At 40.7% G+C, this 16,290-nt stretch overlaps 1 protein-coding gene across 1 annotated transcript; it reads right to left on the bottom strand.

The window, feature by feature from the left end:
• Window positions 1-634: 634 nt before the first annotated feature.
• Window positions 635-16,170, bottom strand: fhl1b (four and a half LIM domains 1b). The gene is made up of 6 exons (XM_030746123.1): window positions 16,030-16,170; window positions 4,440-4,614; window positions 4,133-4,307; window positions 3,770-3,939; window positions 2,811-2,997; window positions 635-1,439 (listed from the first exon to the last, which is right to left on the bottom strand). The coding sequence occupies exons 2-6, from the start codon at window positions 4,593-4,595 to the stop codon at window positions 1,288-1,290; spliced, it is 840 nt and encodes a 279-aa protein (XP_030601983.1). The 5' UTR covers window positions 4,596-4,614; window positions 16,030-16,170; the 3' UTR covers window positions 635-1,287.
• Between the last annotated feature and the right edge of the window lie 120 nt (window positions 16,171-16,290).

Below are 16,290 nucleotides of genomic sequence, written 5' to 3'. Positions count from 1 at the left end.
GTTGATCATAAGAGAAAAACTTACCTTAAACGGAATCACCTGAAAAGCAGGCGATGACTGAAAGCAAATCCTGGTTGAGATTCTCAGCAGCAGTGACACTTACATTACCTCAAAGTCTCACCTCACTGGTTTCAAACAAGCTCTGGGATGGAGCATAACCCTTACGAACCTTTCTGACTGTGCAGCAGACAGCAGTGTTGTCTGGCTGGGAGTGGTCTGCTTGTGCTATTACGTGCATGCAGGTGGAACAGAAAGTCAATCAATAAAAGTAAAAAAAAAAAAAATCACTGCCACGCAAAGGCACACATGAATCAGTAATTAGCTCTGACAAACACACACTGCTTTCTGTAAACACTCCCTGTACATGAACTAATTACTCGTTAAAGGCCACTTCCAAGACCTTCAGTAGGTTGGTACCGATCCCTGTGTCTAACAAAATCAGCTGCATGAAATGTGAAACCAAAAAAAAAAAAAAATGTTGAATCATTTCATGGCAGCAGAGTCCAAAACAGCCACATGATCCCTTTACTATTCTGTACCAAGTCATGGGTCATAAAGGCGGATGTGGCTTTGTAAAAATGCCAACATGCATCATTTAAATCAACATTAAATAAATAAAAACAAACCTAACACCCAGTTTTATAGAAATTTATTTCAGCTTTGAAACTCACGGGAACATGCAAAATTTATTCCAATTTTATATTTATTTTCCTGTAAAAAATACAGTAAGCATATAATCACGTGGCAGTCGGCAAATAGAAAAACTTAAATACACACATGAAGATTTAAAGATAGCAATTCAAGCAACTTTACATATTTAATTTGATTATTTATATCGCTGAACTGCAACGTGACAAGCTTTAATTTCTCCGCTTACAAAAAAAAAAATTAACAATGAAATGAAAGTTAGCATTAATAGATGTTTGTAAAAATACTCTTCTCTTACATTGGGACAGAAAGAAACGCTTGATTCATCTCAGCTGACCGTGTTCACCTTCCATGAAAACTTGTTACTAGTGGCTCAAAACACATTTGAATACATATTTGAATATAATGAATCTCTCCTACAGGAAACTGCCAGACTCAATTTCTCATTTCAAACATATGCGTCACATCATGTATGTCGTGTTAGCATGCGGCATCAGAGCAAACAACTGATAAAAATGACATTTTGGTTTCAATGTTCCCATCACTTAATCTTCCAAGATTTCAGCTTGATAATAAACAAGATATTGAAACAAAACAAATTAAATAAAAAGGCTGCAACAAACACCGATTTGTTCGCCTCTACTTATTGCCGCAATCGCTGCAGAGGATGTCTTTTCCCTTGGCTACGAAACGCTTGTTGGACAGACTGAGGGAGCATTTCTTACAGTTGAAGCAGTATTCATGCCAGGAGCTGCCCTCATAGTTCACCACATTCACCCCCTTACCAAAACCTGAGAGGAGAGGAGAGGAGAGGAGAGGAGAGTTAGAAACTGTCTCTGTCATCAACCTTTGTGTGCCACCTGCTGGTGTCAGTCAGAAAAGAGCTCCACTCTATTTAAACTGAATGTTTGCCTTAAAGCATATCTGTATCCTTCAGATGTACCCTCCCTTTGTGGTCATGGTGTCACACTTGAAAAGTCACAAAATGCATTAAAATTATCTTCATGACATTTTAATCTTTGAGTCTTGTTTCAGGGGTTTTGTGGCCTTACGGGGCTTTTATGACCCCACGGTGTGAGGCCCCCACCTACATTATGACACTACTCCACCCCTCTCAGTTCCTTGTGATTCTGAGTACCTGTCTGAAAGCTAAGAGGGACTGTGCCTTCCAAACCATAGCTGCAAAACTATGGAACCACTCACCACTCTCTCTCTTTGCACCCTTGAGTCTGTGGCATCCTTTTAGAAGCACTCATCTGTTCAGACAGCCATATGGGTAGTGTTTTGTGTTGTTTTACTTGGCTCGCGTGTCTATTTTGCCTTTGGCATGTGCTGGTTCAGCATTCAGGTTTGGTATGTTCCTCCATTTGTTGCTTTGTAGCAACACAAGAAACACTATGTGTCTACATCCCTCTCAGTGCCCAGTTTGGTGCTGATTGGCTAATCATTAGCCGTCCTGTAGTTCACTGAGTCAGCTGTTTTTCATTCCACTCTTTCATGTTGCAACACCATAGACTGTATATAAAAAAAAGGGCATAGCCACTATGACGTCATACTAATTAGTGAAGCCTCTAGATGAGATTTTTCAGCTCTGCCTCTGACACAGAAGGATACTGCACACTAGGCTAGCAAACATGACAACTGAATGTTAAAGCACAACCTGCTTTAGTCTTGTGTTTGACTCAAATAGAGGCGTAATTTACAAAATAAACACGTTGTAACGAGTGAGCCCATAATCTCATTAGGAAAGTGTTGCAACCTGCTGGCCATTAGAAAGAATTCAGATTCAAGGCACTAAACACAGTGGCTTCAGTGGACTGGGAAGCTGTGTCTAACTTTTATATTTGTCCGGTTTTTGCACCACACAAATCACTCAAATCAGTTTGGTGAACTGAGTGGATTCACGGGTTTGGACACAAGAACTAGGCAGGTCATGTCTCAATTGTCTTAAATAGGGAGTCTTAGAGATACTGGTGAGTAATATCTACTACTAATTTTGTACAGGGCCAGAGCAAGTTCCTGCGGTGTCCATTCACTGTGCTTATGTAAGCAAACCTATCCCTGCTTGTGAAATGTGTTAATAAGCACATTTCACAAGATGTTCCTACACACTGACCATCTTCTTTAATGGCATTTGATTTTCAGTTTATATTTATGGTAACCTGTGATGGGGTTTTGGCATCCGCTGCACTTCTTGGCCACAGAGTTCTTGTAGCAATCGACACAGAAGACCTGGTCCTGGTGGTTGGTGAAACTTGTGCCTGCCAGAGGTTTTGCACAGGAGCTGCACACAAAACAGTGGCTGTGCCACGGCTGGTCCTGGTAGTTCACTCCTCCAGAGGTTATAGGCTGGAGACAGAAGTGAAGAGCTGTTTTACCATCAAAAAAAAAAAATTATTCTATATGAGTAGTTTTTTTTTTTCCTTAAACATCTTGTTACTACTGTTTATTTAGAACAAAAATACCCTATATATGTATTTGTGTGTGTATTTTTCCTTGTTTCTTCTTTGGGTTTTTAGTCTTTATTTAGGTCAGAGGAGAGAAGACAGGAACGCTAGGAGAAAGAGCGTGGAGCAGACATAAGTGGCAGATTCAAACCCAGGCCTCTGCAGTAGCCTTACAGCATATGGTTCACCTGCTCAACCCTGTGAGCTATACCGGCACCCACTTTTGTTACAATTTAAATAGTCTGCTATGAATCAAGATAGAATTAAAAGTATAAATACAGCAATAATTTATAAATAATTTGGCCAATCATTAGTCTTGAGAGGTAAACGTGGGCTCAAATGTAATTAGGCCGTGGGTTTCCCCGACAGAATAAAGTATTTTCTCTATTTTTTGTTGGAAGAATCATGAGATTTCAGAAACTGCTGCACTATTATAGCTTTTAAAAGTCTTAAAGGACAGAGCGTGTTTCTTACAGGAATTTTGACATGAGTGCCTTCAAGAGAACAAAACACCTAAAACAATGAGTACGACTGCACAAATTTAAATGGCAGCATGCCTAAAAGCGCTATAAAATGTGATTGCAGTATAAATCAAATAAATACAAAGTACACAAACTGTCTGAGAAAGTTATCATTACTCCTCTCAGGGTTGGTTCCTGATGGAAAGAAATTACCTTTTTGCAGCTGACACAATGTTTGGCAAATTTGTCGTCATAGCAGGGGCTGCAGTAAATGTCGTTTCCTTTGGAGACAAAATTCTTTGATCCTATTGGTCGTTTACAGTTGTAACAGGTGAAACATTCATCGTGCCACGAGTTCCCTTTGTACTCCACACTCTCTGTTCCTGCAGGGGAGAAGAGAAGCATTATTACTACTAATGCTTAATACATTTATTCCAGTTGTAAATAGAATCACAACTGACTTAAATGACTGCAGAAGTCTTTTAAAAAAAAAAAAATAGTTTGACACCATAATGGTCAGCACACTCTTACTGGCCTAAATCACATTTGTATTTAGACGCAGGCGATCAGTCGTACCAGCCAGTATGGGTTTATAGCAGCCGTGGCAGCGTGGAGCATCCTCTCTGGAGCAGCACTTTCCACACATGATGCGGTCATCCTTGGTGCTGAAGGGCTCCTTTGCCAGAGGCTTGTAACACTTTGCACAACGGAAACACTCTTCGTGCCAGTATCGGCCCTTGTGGCTGAGCTCCTGATGGAGGAAGACAGAAAAGTTTTTTTTAGGCACGTGGACAAATATTGGGACAACACTCTGACAGACAGACTTGCCAGGAAATACAAAAGTTCTTAATACAAACACATAAAATGCAGCCTGATAAGACACCTTTGTTTCCACAGAGATGGGCCGATGGCACTCGGCGCAGGAGTTGGCGCAGAACTTTGTGTGGCAACGAACGCACACCGGCCTGCCCTCGTTACGGACGAACCTCTTCCCCCCGAGGTCCTCGCGACAGTAGAAACACTGTGCGCTGTCTGCCATCGTCAGGATACACTCACGCCTGCAGCAGGAAGAGAACAGAGGGAGAATGTAAACTCACTGTGAAGCAGTGATCGTAAACACTGTGCTGATTTAATATTTTATGATTCATGGTCTTGGGGGGGGTTACTTTACTTTACATCATTAATTAACAGTACTAACACCACATTGTAAAATGATCTGTAAAAAAAAGTATTGCAAAGAAAATTTGACTCATTTACTGATTTAATTGATTCAAGTTCTGTCACAACTTTGCCAAAGTCTGTTCTGTAGAAAAATTTTGGTTCTTGTCAATTCTAATGTGCTGAATCCAAATATGGCAATTCAAATATGTGATTGGCTACCATTTCCAAGATTTCAACATTATTCACATGAGCTGTAATCATAAATTCTAAAGTTATGACTTCTTGATCAAGACGGAAAGGTGGAAAGGTGAAGGAAAGGAGCAAAGGTGAAATATTACCATATCATGATATGGTAATATTTCACCTTTCATCCTTACATCAGAAGAAGCCCCATATAAAGATGACTTAACATGAATCATTATATTAGAAACAGCAGCCTGCAGGCCGTTCATTTTTTAACAATGTCAGGCACCAATAGAGGGAACGCAAAGGTTATATATGAAAGAAAATGAAAAATATTACTTGGGTTATAAATTGAATATACTTTAAAAAAAAACATGTATCTTTACTTTGCAGCATTACAGATTTCCTGCTACTGGAAAGGTCAGAATGGTATGAGATCTGAAATTTGGCAAATGCATATCATGCTTGATAGAATTCCAACTCATATGAACCCAGTTTCATCAAAATTAGATGAGTAGTTTGGGAAGTGTGACACACTCACAAACACAAAATACCCTCCCATTTTGCCCCATGACAGCTGAGAGGCTCCAGCTCCACTTTGAGTTCAGAATCAGAATCAGAATCAGAATCAGAAGGTTTTTATTGCCATATGGGTGAACAGGTTCACAGCATTAGGAAATTGCTGCGGTACTTCGTGCTTACAGAAAAAAAACAAATAAGTATAAAAACTATAAGACAATATACAAGTATACAAATTGCAAATATACAGAGATATTAGAGCTATAACTATAGCACAATATTACAAAATTACAAAATATACAGTGCAGAGACTAATTAAAAGATAAAAGAATGTAGACTATATTCCACTAATATGTACATCAGTGCAATCAGACAGGTGCATAGACATAGGGTCATCAGCGTTTGTGGAGGGTGGTGGTAACAGTCTTAGGGTAATTGTTCATGAGTCCAACAGCAGAGGGGAAGAAACTGTTCTTATGGCGGGAGGTTCTGGTCCGTATGGACCGTAGCCTCCTGCCTGAGGGGAGAGGGTCAAAAAGTCTGTGCCCAGGGTGAGAGTGGTCGGCTGTGATCCGACCTGCACGCCCCAGTGTCCTGGAGGTGTACAGGTCCTGGAGAGATGGGAGGTTACAGCCAATCACCTTCTCAGCAGAGTGCACAACGCGCTGTAGTCTCTGTCTCTGTGAGCACTCTGTCACTACAGTGCTCACACACTGTAGTGTGTGAGCGTTATTCACACCGATTTCTTGGATTCAGATGTATCCTCTTTTCTCATAAGTCAAGCGTGTAAAACTCTATCAGCGTTTCTGTGTACATATATGGATACGTCAGAGTGGTTGTGCTGTACGCTCTCGTCCTCCTCATTCATATGGTCTGATATTGGGATGAATTTCCGCTCCTGAGAAGATGGTGGCTTTGGGTTAACACACACACACACACACACACACACACACACACACACCTGAATGTACCAGACCAGCAAACTGCCAAAACTTCTTTGTTTTTAAAGGGTGCTCACACTTACTTATGATCAGCCAATGAAGTGCATTTAATTAGCAGCACCTGGCAGCTACTATCCTATTTTCCTATGGAAACAGTACGGATGTACTTAGTGTTTCACAGGACTCTCTGCTGCAAGTAAAGCATATAAATACATTTTCTTCACCACTTTACAGTGCATTTTACTGTTATTATACAATGTTTTAAAACTTGTGCAGTTCCACTTTTCACAGAACACCATCTGTATAGGATACACATACATTTACTAATATATTTGACATCTTATTATACAGTAGATGAAGCCAGACAACAGTATACAAGTAATTAAATGCATTATTCATATATTTCTATTTATCTTATTTTTATTTGCAAAATTTTAGTAATATTAGTAAAATCTCAAAATTGTATCTTTCCTAAGAGCACTTTGGTCAACATTTGTTACTTTTAATGAACAGAAAACCAAGAAGGGCATTAGGAGAGCACATCCTCCATTAAAGCCACTGCCCTAATCTCCCAGTTCTAAGGAAAGTGATCATCATATCTTCACTAAGCTTTAAGCAGTTCTGCTTGCTAGAGTTCTTGTTTAATCATGCCAACAAACAGCACCGAAAGCACTGGCACACTTGATTTCTCACACTACAGAATCCAGTAGCCGCTCTCCCTAAAATACAACACACATAAACTTCCTAAACATAGAACCAAAATTACCACTTTGACCAGCATAAATCTGATCACAGAGCTGTGATTACAGGGCCAGAATCTCAGATGGTAAATAATGAACAACATGTTGGTAAAAATCAAGGCTACACAAAGGCACAAAAATATGGCAGAAAGATTACCACAGTCTGTTCACTCAGTTATTTCCCACATCAAGTTCATGCTGCCTGACCACAAGGAATTCTCACAAACTGCTGTGAGACAAGTGTGTGTGTGTGTGTGTGTGTGTGTGTGTGTGTGTGTGTGTGTGTGTGTGTGTGTGTGTGTGTGTGTGTGTGTGCGTCTACACAATGTGGTGAATGCATGAAGGAATGCCTGGTATGACGAATGTGGTGAGATTAGGAACGCTGACATCTTGACGACAGACTCGACACACACACTCTACTTCTTAAATGAACCACTCCCTTAGAAACCACAGACACAGTGTTCACCTCCTGGATGGAGCAGCATGTCAGCGCACATTCATAAGGAAGTTCTGGTTTTAGGAAACGCCTTCCATAAACTGTCAACCACCTATCTTTATTTATATTGTATCATGTGTAAAGTTGTAAAGGTCATTTAAATAAATTATTGAACTCCTTCTCAGTTGCCAACAATATACACTCACAGACCACTTTATTAGGTACATCTTGCTAGTACCAGGTTGGACCCACTTTTGCTCTCAGAACTGCCTTCAGTCTTCATGGCATAGATTCAACAAGGTGCTGGAAACATTCCTCAGAGATTTTGGTCCATACTGACGTGACTGCTGCAGATTTGTTGGCTGCACATCCGTGATGTGAATCTACTGGACTGGACTGAGATCTGGTGACTGTGGAGGCCATTTAAGTACAGTGAACTCATTGTCATGTTCAAGAAATCAGTTTGAGATGATTCGAGCTTTGTGGTGTTATCCTGCTCTGAGCAACCATCAGAAAATGGGTACACTGTGGTCATAAAGGGATGGATATGGTCAGGAACAATACTCAGGTAGGCTGTGGTGTTTAAACAATGCTTAGATGGTACTAAGGGGCCCAAAGTGTGCATTTTTGGCCACAGCAGCTTTCATTGAAAGTGGAAGGAGACAGGAAACGGGGGGAGAATACAGGGGAAGACATGCGGGCAAGCTTGTAACAGGCCGGGACTCGAACCATATGTATGTGGTCGCCTGCTCCACCACTGAGCTACCCGGGTGCCCCTTTGCTTTCGTGCTGTTTAAGCCAAATTCTGACGCTACCATCTGAATGTCGCAGCAGACTCACTAGACCAGGCAAAGATTTCCCAATCAAGGGTCAATGTATTGTGCATTCAGATGATCTTCCCCACTCTGATGCTCTGATGATGAACTTCAGCAGGTCATCTTGACCATCTGACTATCTGATTAGATATTTGTGTTAATGAGAAGTTGAACAAGTGTACCTAATGAAGTGGTTGTGACTGTATACTCACCATCATAACAAGAAAACCAGTTTGCAACTTGAACACTTGTGAAATTAGGACACAGTATAGTTCTTTAACGTTGTACTTAGCCATAACAGTGCTTTTAGCTAAACACTAATGTCAGCATGGTAACATGCTGATGTAACACTATCATGTTTTGCTAAATGTCAGCTAAATTAGTACTTACACTGGACACACTGACCTTTGGCCTGAAGAGGGTGCCAAAGGAAAGGTAGAGGAGGATCCAATATCAGATATTTCATGCAGAATTACAAAAAAGATCCTCTTTGAGTTCATCCTGGATATGACTGTTTGTGAGCCTCATTGCCTTTTTATTACTGATTTTAATTCTCATAAGTTTGTGCAATACAACAAAGCAATAACAAGAAAACTTATGTTCTTTCTGTACTTCACACATTACAGTAACCTCTGAATTCGGATGAATCTCGATGAGCTGCCACGTCTCTTTAAGAGACAATAATGCGCCAAACTGAGGCTGACACATAGAGTGGACATACATATACATTTTCCATTCAGCAACCTGCTAATTCATTACTCATTAATGGAGCAACCAGCAGCTGTCTGGTTTATTTGGTGACTGGGTGTGGTGAGGTTACTCATCCATCACTGGAAGACAGCCAGTCCTGCCAGATAAAGGCAAGGTTCAGGTTTTACATGTTGCCTTCTGTTTTCCCTCCACCCTTCTAATAAGGAAGAGAAGGGGTTCAGTTAGTGCTCTCTATCCTGCTCCTGTTCCTGTTTTTATTTTTTACCTTACATATACTTAAAGTACTGTGTCCAATACTGCAGAGAAGGCAATACTGATGCTTGGCTACGAGCACTGTGAGATTGTTATCTGATGGGAACTGAACAATGGCTGACAGGAAGCCAGTATCCACGCAGGTTGGAGGAAAATAAATGAGGTGTAACTGACGTCAGGCTGCCCCGAGGACATCGTTGCTGCACGTCTTTACTTTGTTTTTCAGCAATAAATATTGCTGTGTTGCGACATGGCAGCACATATACATCATTTTCTTCCAGCCAAAGTTGCCAATACAAAACCCCTTCAGACTGGCTCGGAAAAATTAGGCTGTGTCACGCAGGCAGAGCTAAAGGCAGAGTTGAGGGCAGCACTGCAGCCACAGAAAGCTCATTGTGGGAATGTGCAGCTCTCCATGGAGTGACATTAGTTTGTCCACACTGGGTAAATTTTATTTTTTTAAGACTTTTAGTTGGCACTAAGGCTCTAGTGGTAAAGGCTTCTGTGTTTCTTTATTTTTCTTATTGACAATAAATCAGATGAAACTGGAGTAAATTATGTGTTCTATTCAAATAGGTTTGCTTTTAGCAGTTCCTAAAAATAACTGTGTTCTGTGGTGCTGTAAAATAAAGTTTAACAGGCTTATGATAACCAGGAATGTTAGTAGGAATTGTTTATTGCTGGTTTTGATCTTTTTATGGTATTTGTTAGCAATAAGAAAAGTGTCATCCTTATCCTTTCTGGTTAAACTGAGTCTTTAGGGGATTGAAGATAAATGTGTGTATACTTTGGCTGCTTTAGTTTTAAATCCGTCTGAATCCCTTCATGTCAGTTCTCTACTTCTTTTCCCCTCTTTCTCTTAAGGTTTCAGCGACCTGAGTGTAACAGTTAAAACTTCCTGCAACCCGAGCCTACCGCACTGTGTAAGAACAGAGCACGGAGAGGTGACATCATGTCATGCGGCCGAGGAGAAAATCACCCACACACACACACATTTAAAACGTGTGGGGGATGTGAAAGAGACAGAGACCGCACAATAAAGAAGCAGAGACAGAGAGGAAATCTGCCAGGGCAAACATGACCAGACAAACTGCAATAGAGTGCATCGTTTAAGAGTGTACCAGCCATCTGTGAACGTCTCTGTGTGTGTTGGAATGAGCTTATCGCTGAAGAATGTGGTGGAAAACGGAGAAACAGGAAGTCTCCATCAGAATGGTGAAGCTGGCATAGCCCTGCTACACACACACACACGCACACATGTGATCTATTAATGTGCTGGCCCATACAGACTGTGTTAGATCCATATGTCATTAATGCAGATTCATGTTTCCATAAACCCTGGCTCAACTTACGTCACTCAGTGTGTGCTGCAGGTGTGACCTCAGGGCTGACTTTTCTTTGAAAACTCTCTTTAATCACTGACTGCGCACGGCAGCCAGTGAAAAACGTCTTCTAATGGGACGTCTTGCTGGTTTAAAAATTGAAAGAGTACTGGAACAGTGAGTTTTCAAAATATTACTCTTGTACTTCTCTGCACCCTGCAGATAGCTCTGTTAACCTTAACGTGTCTGCTTTTCCCATTTCCATCTATTGTTGCATTGGTTTGCAGATTTTAGTGATGGGATAGATAACAAATTATAATCATAAACTTGGATTTAAAAATTAGGCTTTCCCTGACTGCACTTCAGGAAAAAAAGTCAGGGTTGATAAGGGGTCACTCATTGTTTAAATGTCAGGCGAGGCATGAATGATGACTTAATGATGTTGCAACTGTTGAGAAAGTTGAGACCTTTAAAATGTGGAAGTCTAAAAGTTTTGTAAATTAATGATTGACAATATGATAAAAAGTTGGGTAGCTTTTTGCTTTGTAGTTAAATCTACGCAAAACAGGCTAGTAAACTGATGTACATCACATCGTTGTGGTGCTTTTTTAGTTCTCACAAAGAACTGCCTACAGGGGCGTCAAGTTTGAATTCATCATACAAATTTACTTAGAAAATAAATGTGTTAACCTGAGCATAACCAGGAAGTGAAACTGTTGAGATTACTAATGTATTTTGCAAGAATGTCGTAGGCTGACACAGGCAGAATTAACCTAGAAAGATGGCAGGAGAAACTGGAGCTGTAAAAATCAAGATTAGAGATATGTATAAGTCCATATTTTAACACTTAACTATCTTCACTTTCATATTTAACAGAAATATTAGAGCAGGTTAGCTTGTTATTATCTCGGTCACAAAGGCTAAGAGACTCGTCAGCAACCCCCTAACAACCACCGGAAAAATGTATATTTTCCAGCTGGTTGGCAGTTGGTTGGTGTAGGTTGCTGGCTGTCACTGGGTGAAATCAGTCTCAAAGAGAATTCTGCACCAAAAACCTCCTTGTCACAGCTTTGGTCACTAGCAGATTAACATGGTTGTTTGTTGAAAACGGAAACTAGAAATTGAGAAATTTTACCTTGAAAGTGAAAAGTTGTGCTGCAACCAACACATTTCAAATTGTGCAACATTTTTACTGTGAAGACGATCTGTCTCCATTCCTAGTTTCCATCATTCTTTTCACAGTTTCACTACTGTTCTGCAAGCAGTTGGCGAGTGTTTGCAGACAAGTTGGTGTCTACTGTGCAAACTACAGGCAACTGGGGCAGTCTTCTAGTGACCAGAGCAATCACAAAGGGGTTTTCAGTGCAGCGCTGTACACCTTTTGCAACCAATTCACCTGGAAACTGCCAGAAACAACTCACCAACCGGCTGGGAAATACACACTTTTTGCTAGCAACTGGTGGTTGCCAGGAAGTTGCCAACTGGTCTCGAGGTCTGTGTGAGTGCGGCCTGAAATGGTTAATTACTTAAAGTAAGTAAAGAGTGTTCACATTCTCACAAAGTAGCTGAGGCATTATTTATACTAATTAAAGTTTACAAGAACAAATTGTGTCCTTTTCCGGTGTGCTATTTTAACAAAAACAATAACGGCTAATGACAGCAAATGCTAACATACAAACACTAATGCTTGGAATCTGACCACTGCAGTCACTGGAAATATGAAAATTCAATAGTTCTTAGTCACGCATTACAAGTTTCTTCATTTTCATGGAGAGAGTTGAGGTTATCCACACTTAACACTGCTAAGTATGGACAACCACAGTCAGCAACCAAAACAAAACAGCAAAACAACAGTTACAAAATAATCTAAAGATGATAAAACTAATAAAAACCCTTACTGTGACAAAAAAAAAAAAAAAAAAATCAACTTAGAAGTTCCCTATATCTAATTGATTTGAAATATCTGAAGGACCTCGTGTTCCCTGGGCAGATTTAATGGGTGCAAAGTCTCTGGCTGACTAAACAAAATAAAGATAAATAGATATGATTGTTCTCCTTATCAGTTAGGTGATTGTTTAAAAAACTTCTTTGAGTGCGAGGAAACAGCTGGCTGTTCACAGGTAGAATTCTTTGGAAAGTCTGTAAGAAAAGAGGTTTGACCATGTCTAAACCAACAAAAGCATCAACAGACCAAAGGAATGCATTGCATCACCATGACCAGAAGCTGCCCTCATGAGGGTGTAATGTTCAAAAACTAGTTTGCTTTATAAACTACTAGTGTATGCAATGACCTTGGACTGACCATATTACCATAAACTGTTATCCAGGCAGTTTCTTTTGCAAAAGAAAATGCTTTCATCTACCTTTCAGAGCATTAATACATTTAAGAGATACCACATTGCATTCATTTGGAATTCATTTGGATTCATATGTATTCCCGCTGCTATGTTCACCAAGCAAAATATTTCTTAGAGTACCTTTAAGGATCACGGTAGAGCTTATCATGCCCCAACAACATCACAGTAGGAGTGTCCCCACCCCTGATTCCAATCATACTGTCTGCAAAATAAACACATTTGTATTTAAAACTGGGCAGTGAGTTCAGCTAAACATTTGTATTCTAGTGTGGGCCACAAGGAAAAAAATGGAATAACTGTTTTATCTGGCCCGGATGAGCTACATTCCAGACTGTGGGATAAAGCTAATACAACAGAGCTGAGTGAGTTTGAAGAAACAGCATGTCCTGCTACTACAAGACAGACGTGATGGCTTTACCAGAAGCTTCTGCTCAGCTCTGCTTAACCTACCACCTCGCTTTGTCTTGAGTTACACACTCCATTTTCTGCACTCATTTCTCCATTCAGTAACTGAGGTGACCTTTAAAGGAGAAGCTAACAAATGTTTGACCAGTTTCCATGAATGTCCATGACATTTTCCATGTGTGTGTGTGTGACAGTAAGTAACAGTAACCCTCTCCACTTTGGCACCAGAGCGATCCTGCTGGGAGGACTACTGGGAGGACTTCCAAGTTAATGGTAAAAAATTAAAATTATCTCATGATGTCTCAAGGGTTCTTCTGCCTCCAAACTGTTCCAGTCTCCCCTCATAAATCTCCAACCAACGAAATCCCTGCAAATCTCCGTTTCTAACCATTCTTCCAGATTTTTATTCCTGCAACTCCTCACATGACCATTTTGTTCTAAAAACTCCCTGAAAGGCCTTCAGCTGATCCATAATGCTGCAGCTAGAGTACTGACGAGAGAGAGAGAGACCATATTTCTCTCATGTTGGCTTCTCTTTATTGGCTCCCTGTTAGATCCAGAATTAAAATTAAAATCTTCTCATCATATACAAGGTCATGAATAATCAGGCCCCATCTTATCTCAAAGACCTCGTAGAGCACTTCGCTCTCAAACTGCTGGCTTACTTGTGGTTCCTAGGATACTTAAGAGTAGAATGGGAGGCAGAGCCTTCAGCTTTCAGGCCCCTCTTCTGTGGAACCAGCTCCCAGCTTGGATTCAGAAGACAGACACCCTCTCTATTTTTAAGATTAGGTTTAAAACTTTCCTTTTTGATAAAGCTTATTATTATTACTAATTTGGATCCCCTTAATTATTCATGGCATAGATTCAACAAGGTGCTGGAATCATTCTTCAGAGATTTTGGTCAGTAGCTGCAGGTTGGTTGGCTGCACATCCACGATATGAATCTCCAGTTTGACCACATTTCAAAAGTGAGCTAATGGATTGAGATCAGGTGATAGTTGAGGCCATTTGAGGACAACGAACTCATTGCCATGTTCAAGAAAGCAGTTTGAGATGGCTGTCCAATTTGGTGATCCAGTGCGACCTGTGCTGTCAGCTTCTGTTCTTTGCTGACAGGAGTGGCACCCAGTGTGGTCATCTGCTGCTGTAGCCCATCTGCTTCAAGGTTCAACGTGTTGTGCATTCAGAGATGCTCTTCTGCATAACTTGTTTGTAACAAGTGGTTATTTGAGCCACTGTCTTGACCATGTCTACATGCCTAAATGCAGTGAGTTGCTGCCATGTTATTGACTGATTAGATATTTGAAAAGTACCTAATAAAGCGGCCTTTTCCTTTTGCATGAAGTTTCTACATTCCCTGATGAATGTCAGCACACCCAAACAGAACACTGCAGGTTTTGCTGGCTGCGGGACTGGAAGGTTTCGGAGTCCTAAAGCTGCAGACGTCCATCAAAAATCTCTATTAAAAATTCTACCCAGGCATTCACTTCACTGTTGGGGGGATCAATAAAAAGAGAAAAATCACAACAGGCGAAACACAACAGGGAGTTGCTACGACGAGAAGGAGGATCAGCGGCATAAAGTTTTACGAGGCTGGGACGTCTTTAATGGGACTGAGCTCACTGTAATTTCTTTAACATGCTCAGACTCCAACTGAAAATCCCCTGCAGTCCTCTGGTGTGTGTGTGTGTGTGTGTGTGTGTGTGTGTGTGTGTGTGTGTGTGTGTGTGTGTGTGTGTGTGTGTGTGTGTGTGTCAGACAGTGAAAGGTCAGATTTGGTTTTACACACTGTGTGTTTGTGCACAAGAGAGTGATGCTGTACTCCATCATCTAGCAACAAAAGGCATTATTTCCCAATATCCAGCACAACACTGTGACATATTTGACTATTTATCAATAATCAGGTTTCTTTTTTATGACTGAAGGCTGCATAATGTATTTACATACATCTGTTAACACCCCAAGACCAGAAAGAAGTCTGGAGAGCCGGAATTCAGCTGGTATATTCATATGCATCAATTACATGGCTACGCATACACACACACAAACATTGGACAGTGAAAAATAGCAGTACAAGAATTTTAATTGACCTTTGAGAAGCATTTTTTGGCCTCAGTGGTTCCATCATTGGATTAAAAAAAAAAATCAGACTTCCTAACTGGAAACAGATTTCAGGAGCAGCCCAGGCTTTCAGCATGAAACTGTAGCTCACACGCGCACACACTAACACACACACACACACACACACACACACACACACATTACACAGACACATAGCCAACGCCCCGGACAACTTTAAGCACAGTTTCCTCTCCGGATATCAAAATGTTGCTTTGCAGATTAAGTGTGAATAAAATCATAGCAAGTGTAAGAGAGGAAGAGAGCTCCGGGATCCAAAACGTAACCTGCCTGAATTTGCTTTTTATTAAAAAAAAATTAAACATAAAAAATCTGAAATGGTTACATCTTTACAATGGACTTAAAAAAGATCCACTACTAAATATAGAGACCAATAACTTGAATACTCCAGTGCAAATTACAGAACAACCCTGCAGCAGCTGTTCGGTAAAATCAAGCTTTATGAGAAACAGAAGGTTAACAAACAGCGGTGCTCAGCAGTTGGCTTACCGGGATCAGAGTGAGGTCTGCAGCGGTGGATGAGCGGCTTTCTGGAAGCAACGCAACTCCGCTTCAGCGACAGCCTCACGTGTTATAAATACTGCAGTCTGTGGCTGCATCGACTCGACCCAGTCACCCAGCCTCAGACCCGGGCGCTGAGCGCCAGCCTTCAAAATAAGAGTCAACGTTCAAGAAGAATGCCTTTTCAAAATAAAAGTAAATATGTAGCCCATTTAGCAGTCTTTCATAAAGTGTGTAAATAGTGTAATG

The sequence above is a fragment of the Archocentrus centrarchus genome, chromosome 14, assembly GCF_007364275.1.
Source record: "Archocentrus centrarchus isolate MPI-CPG fArcCen1 chromosome 14, fArcCen1, whole genome shotgun sequence".
Taxonomy (NCBI): domain Eukaryota; kingdom Metazoa; phylum Chordata; class Actinopteri; order Cichliformes; family Cichlidae; genus Archocentrus; species Archocentrus centrarchus.
This window is presented reverse-complemented; position numbering and strand designations above follow the sequence as displayed.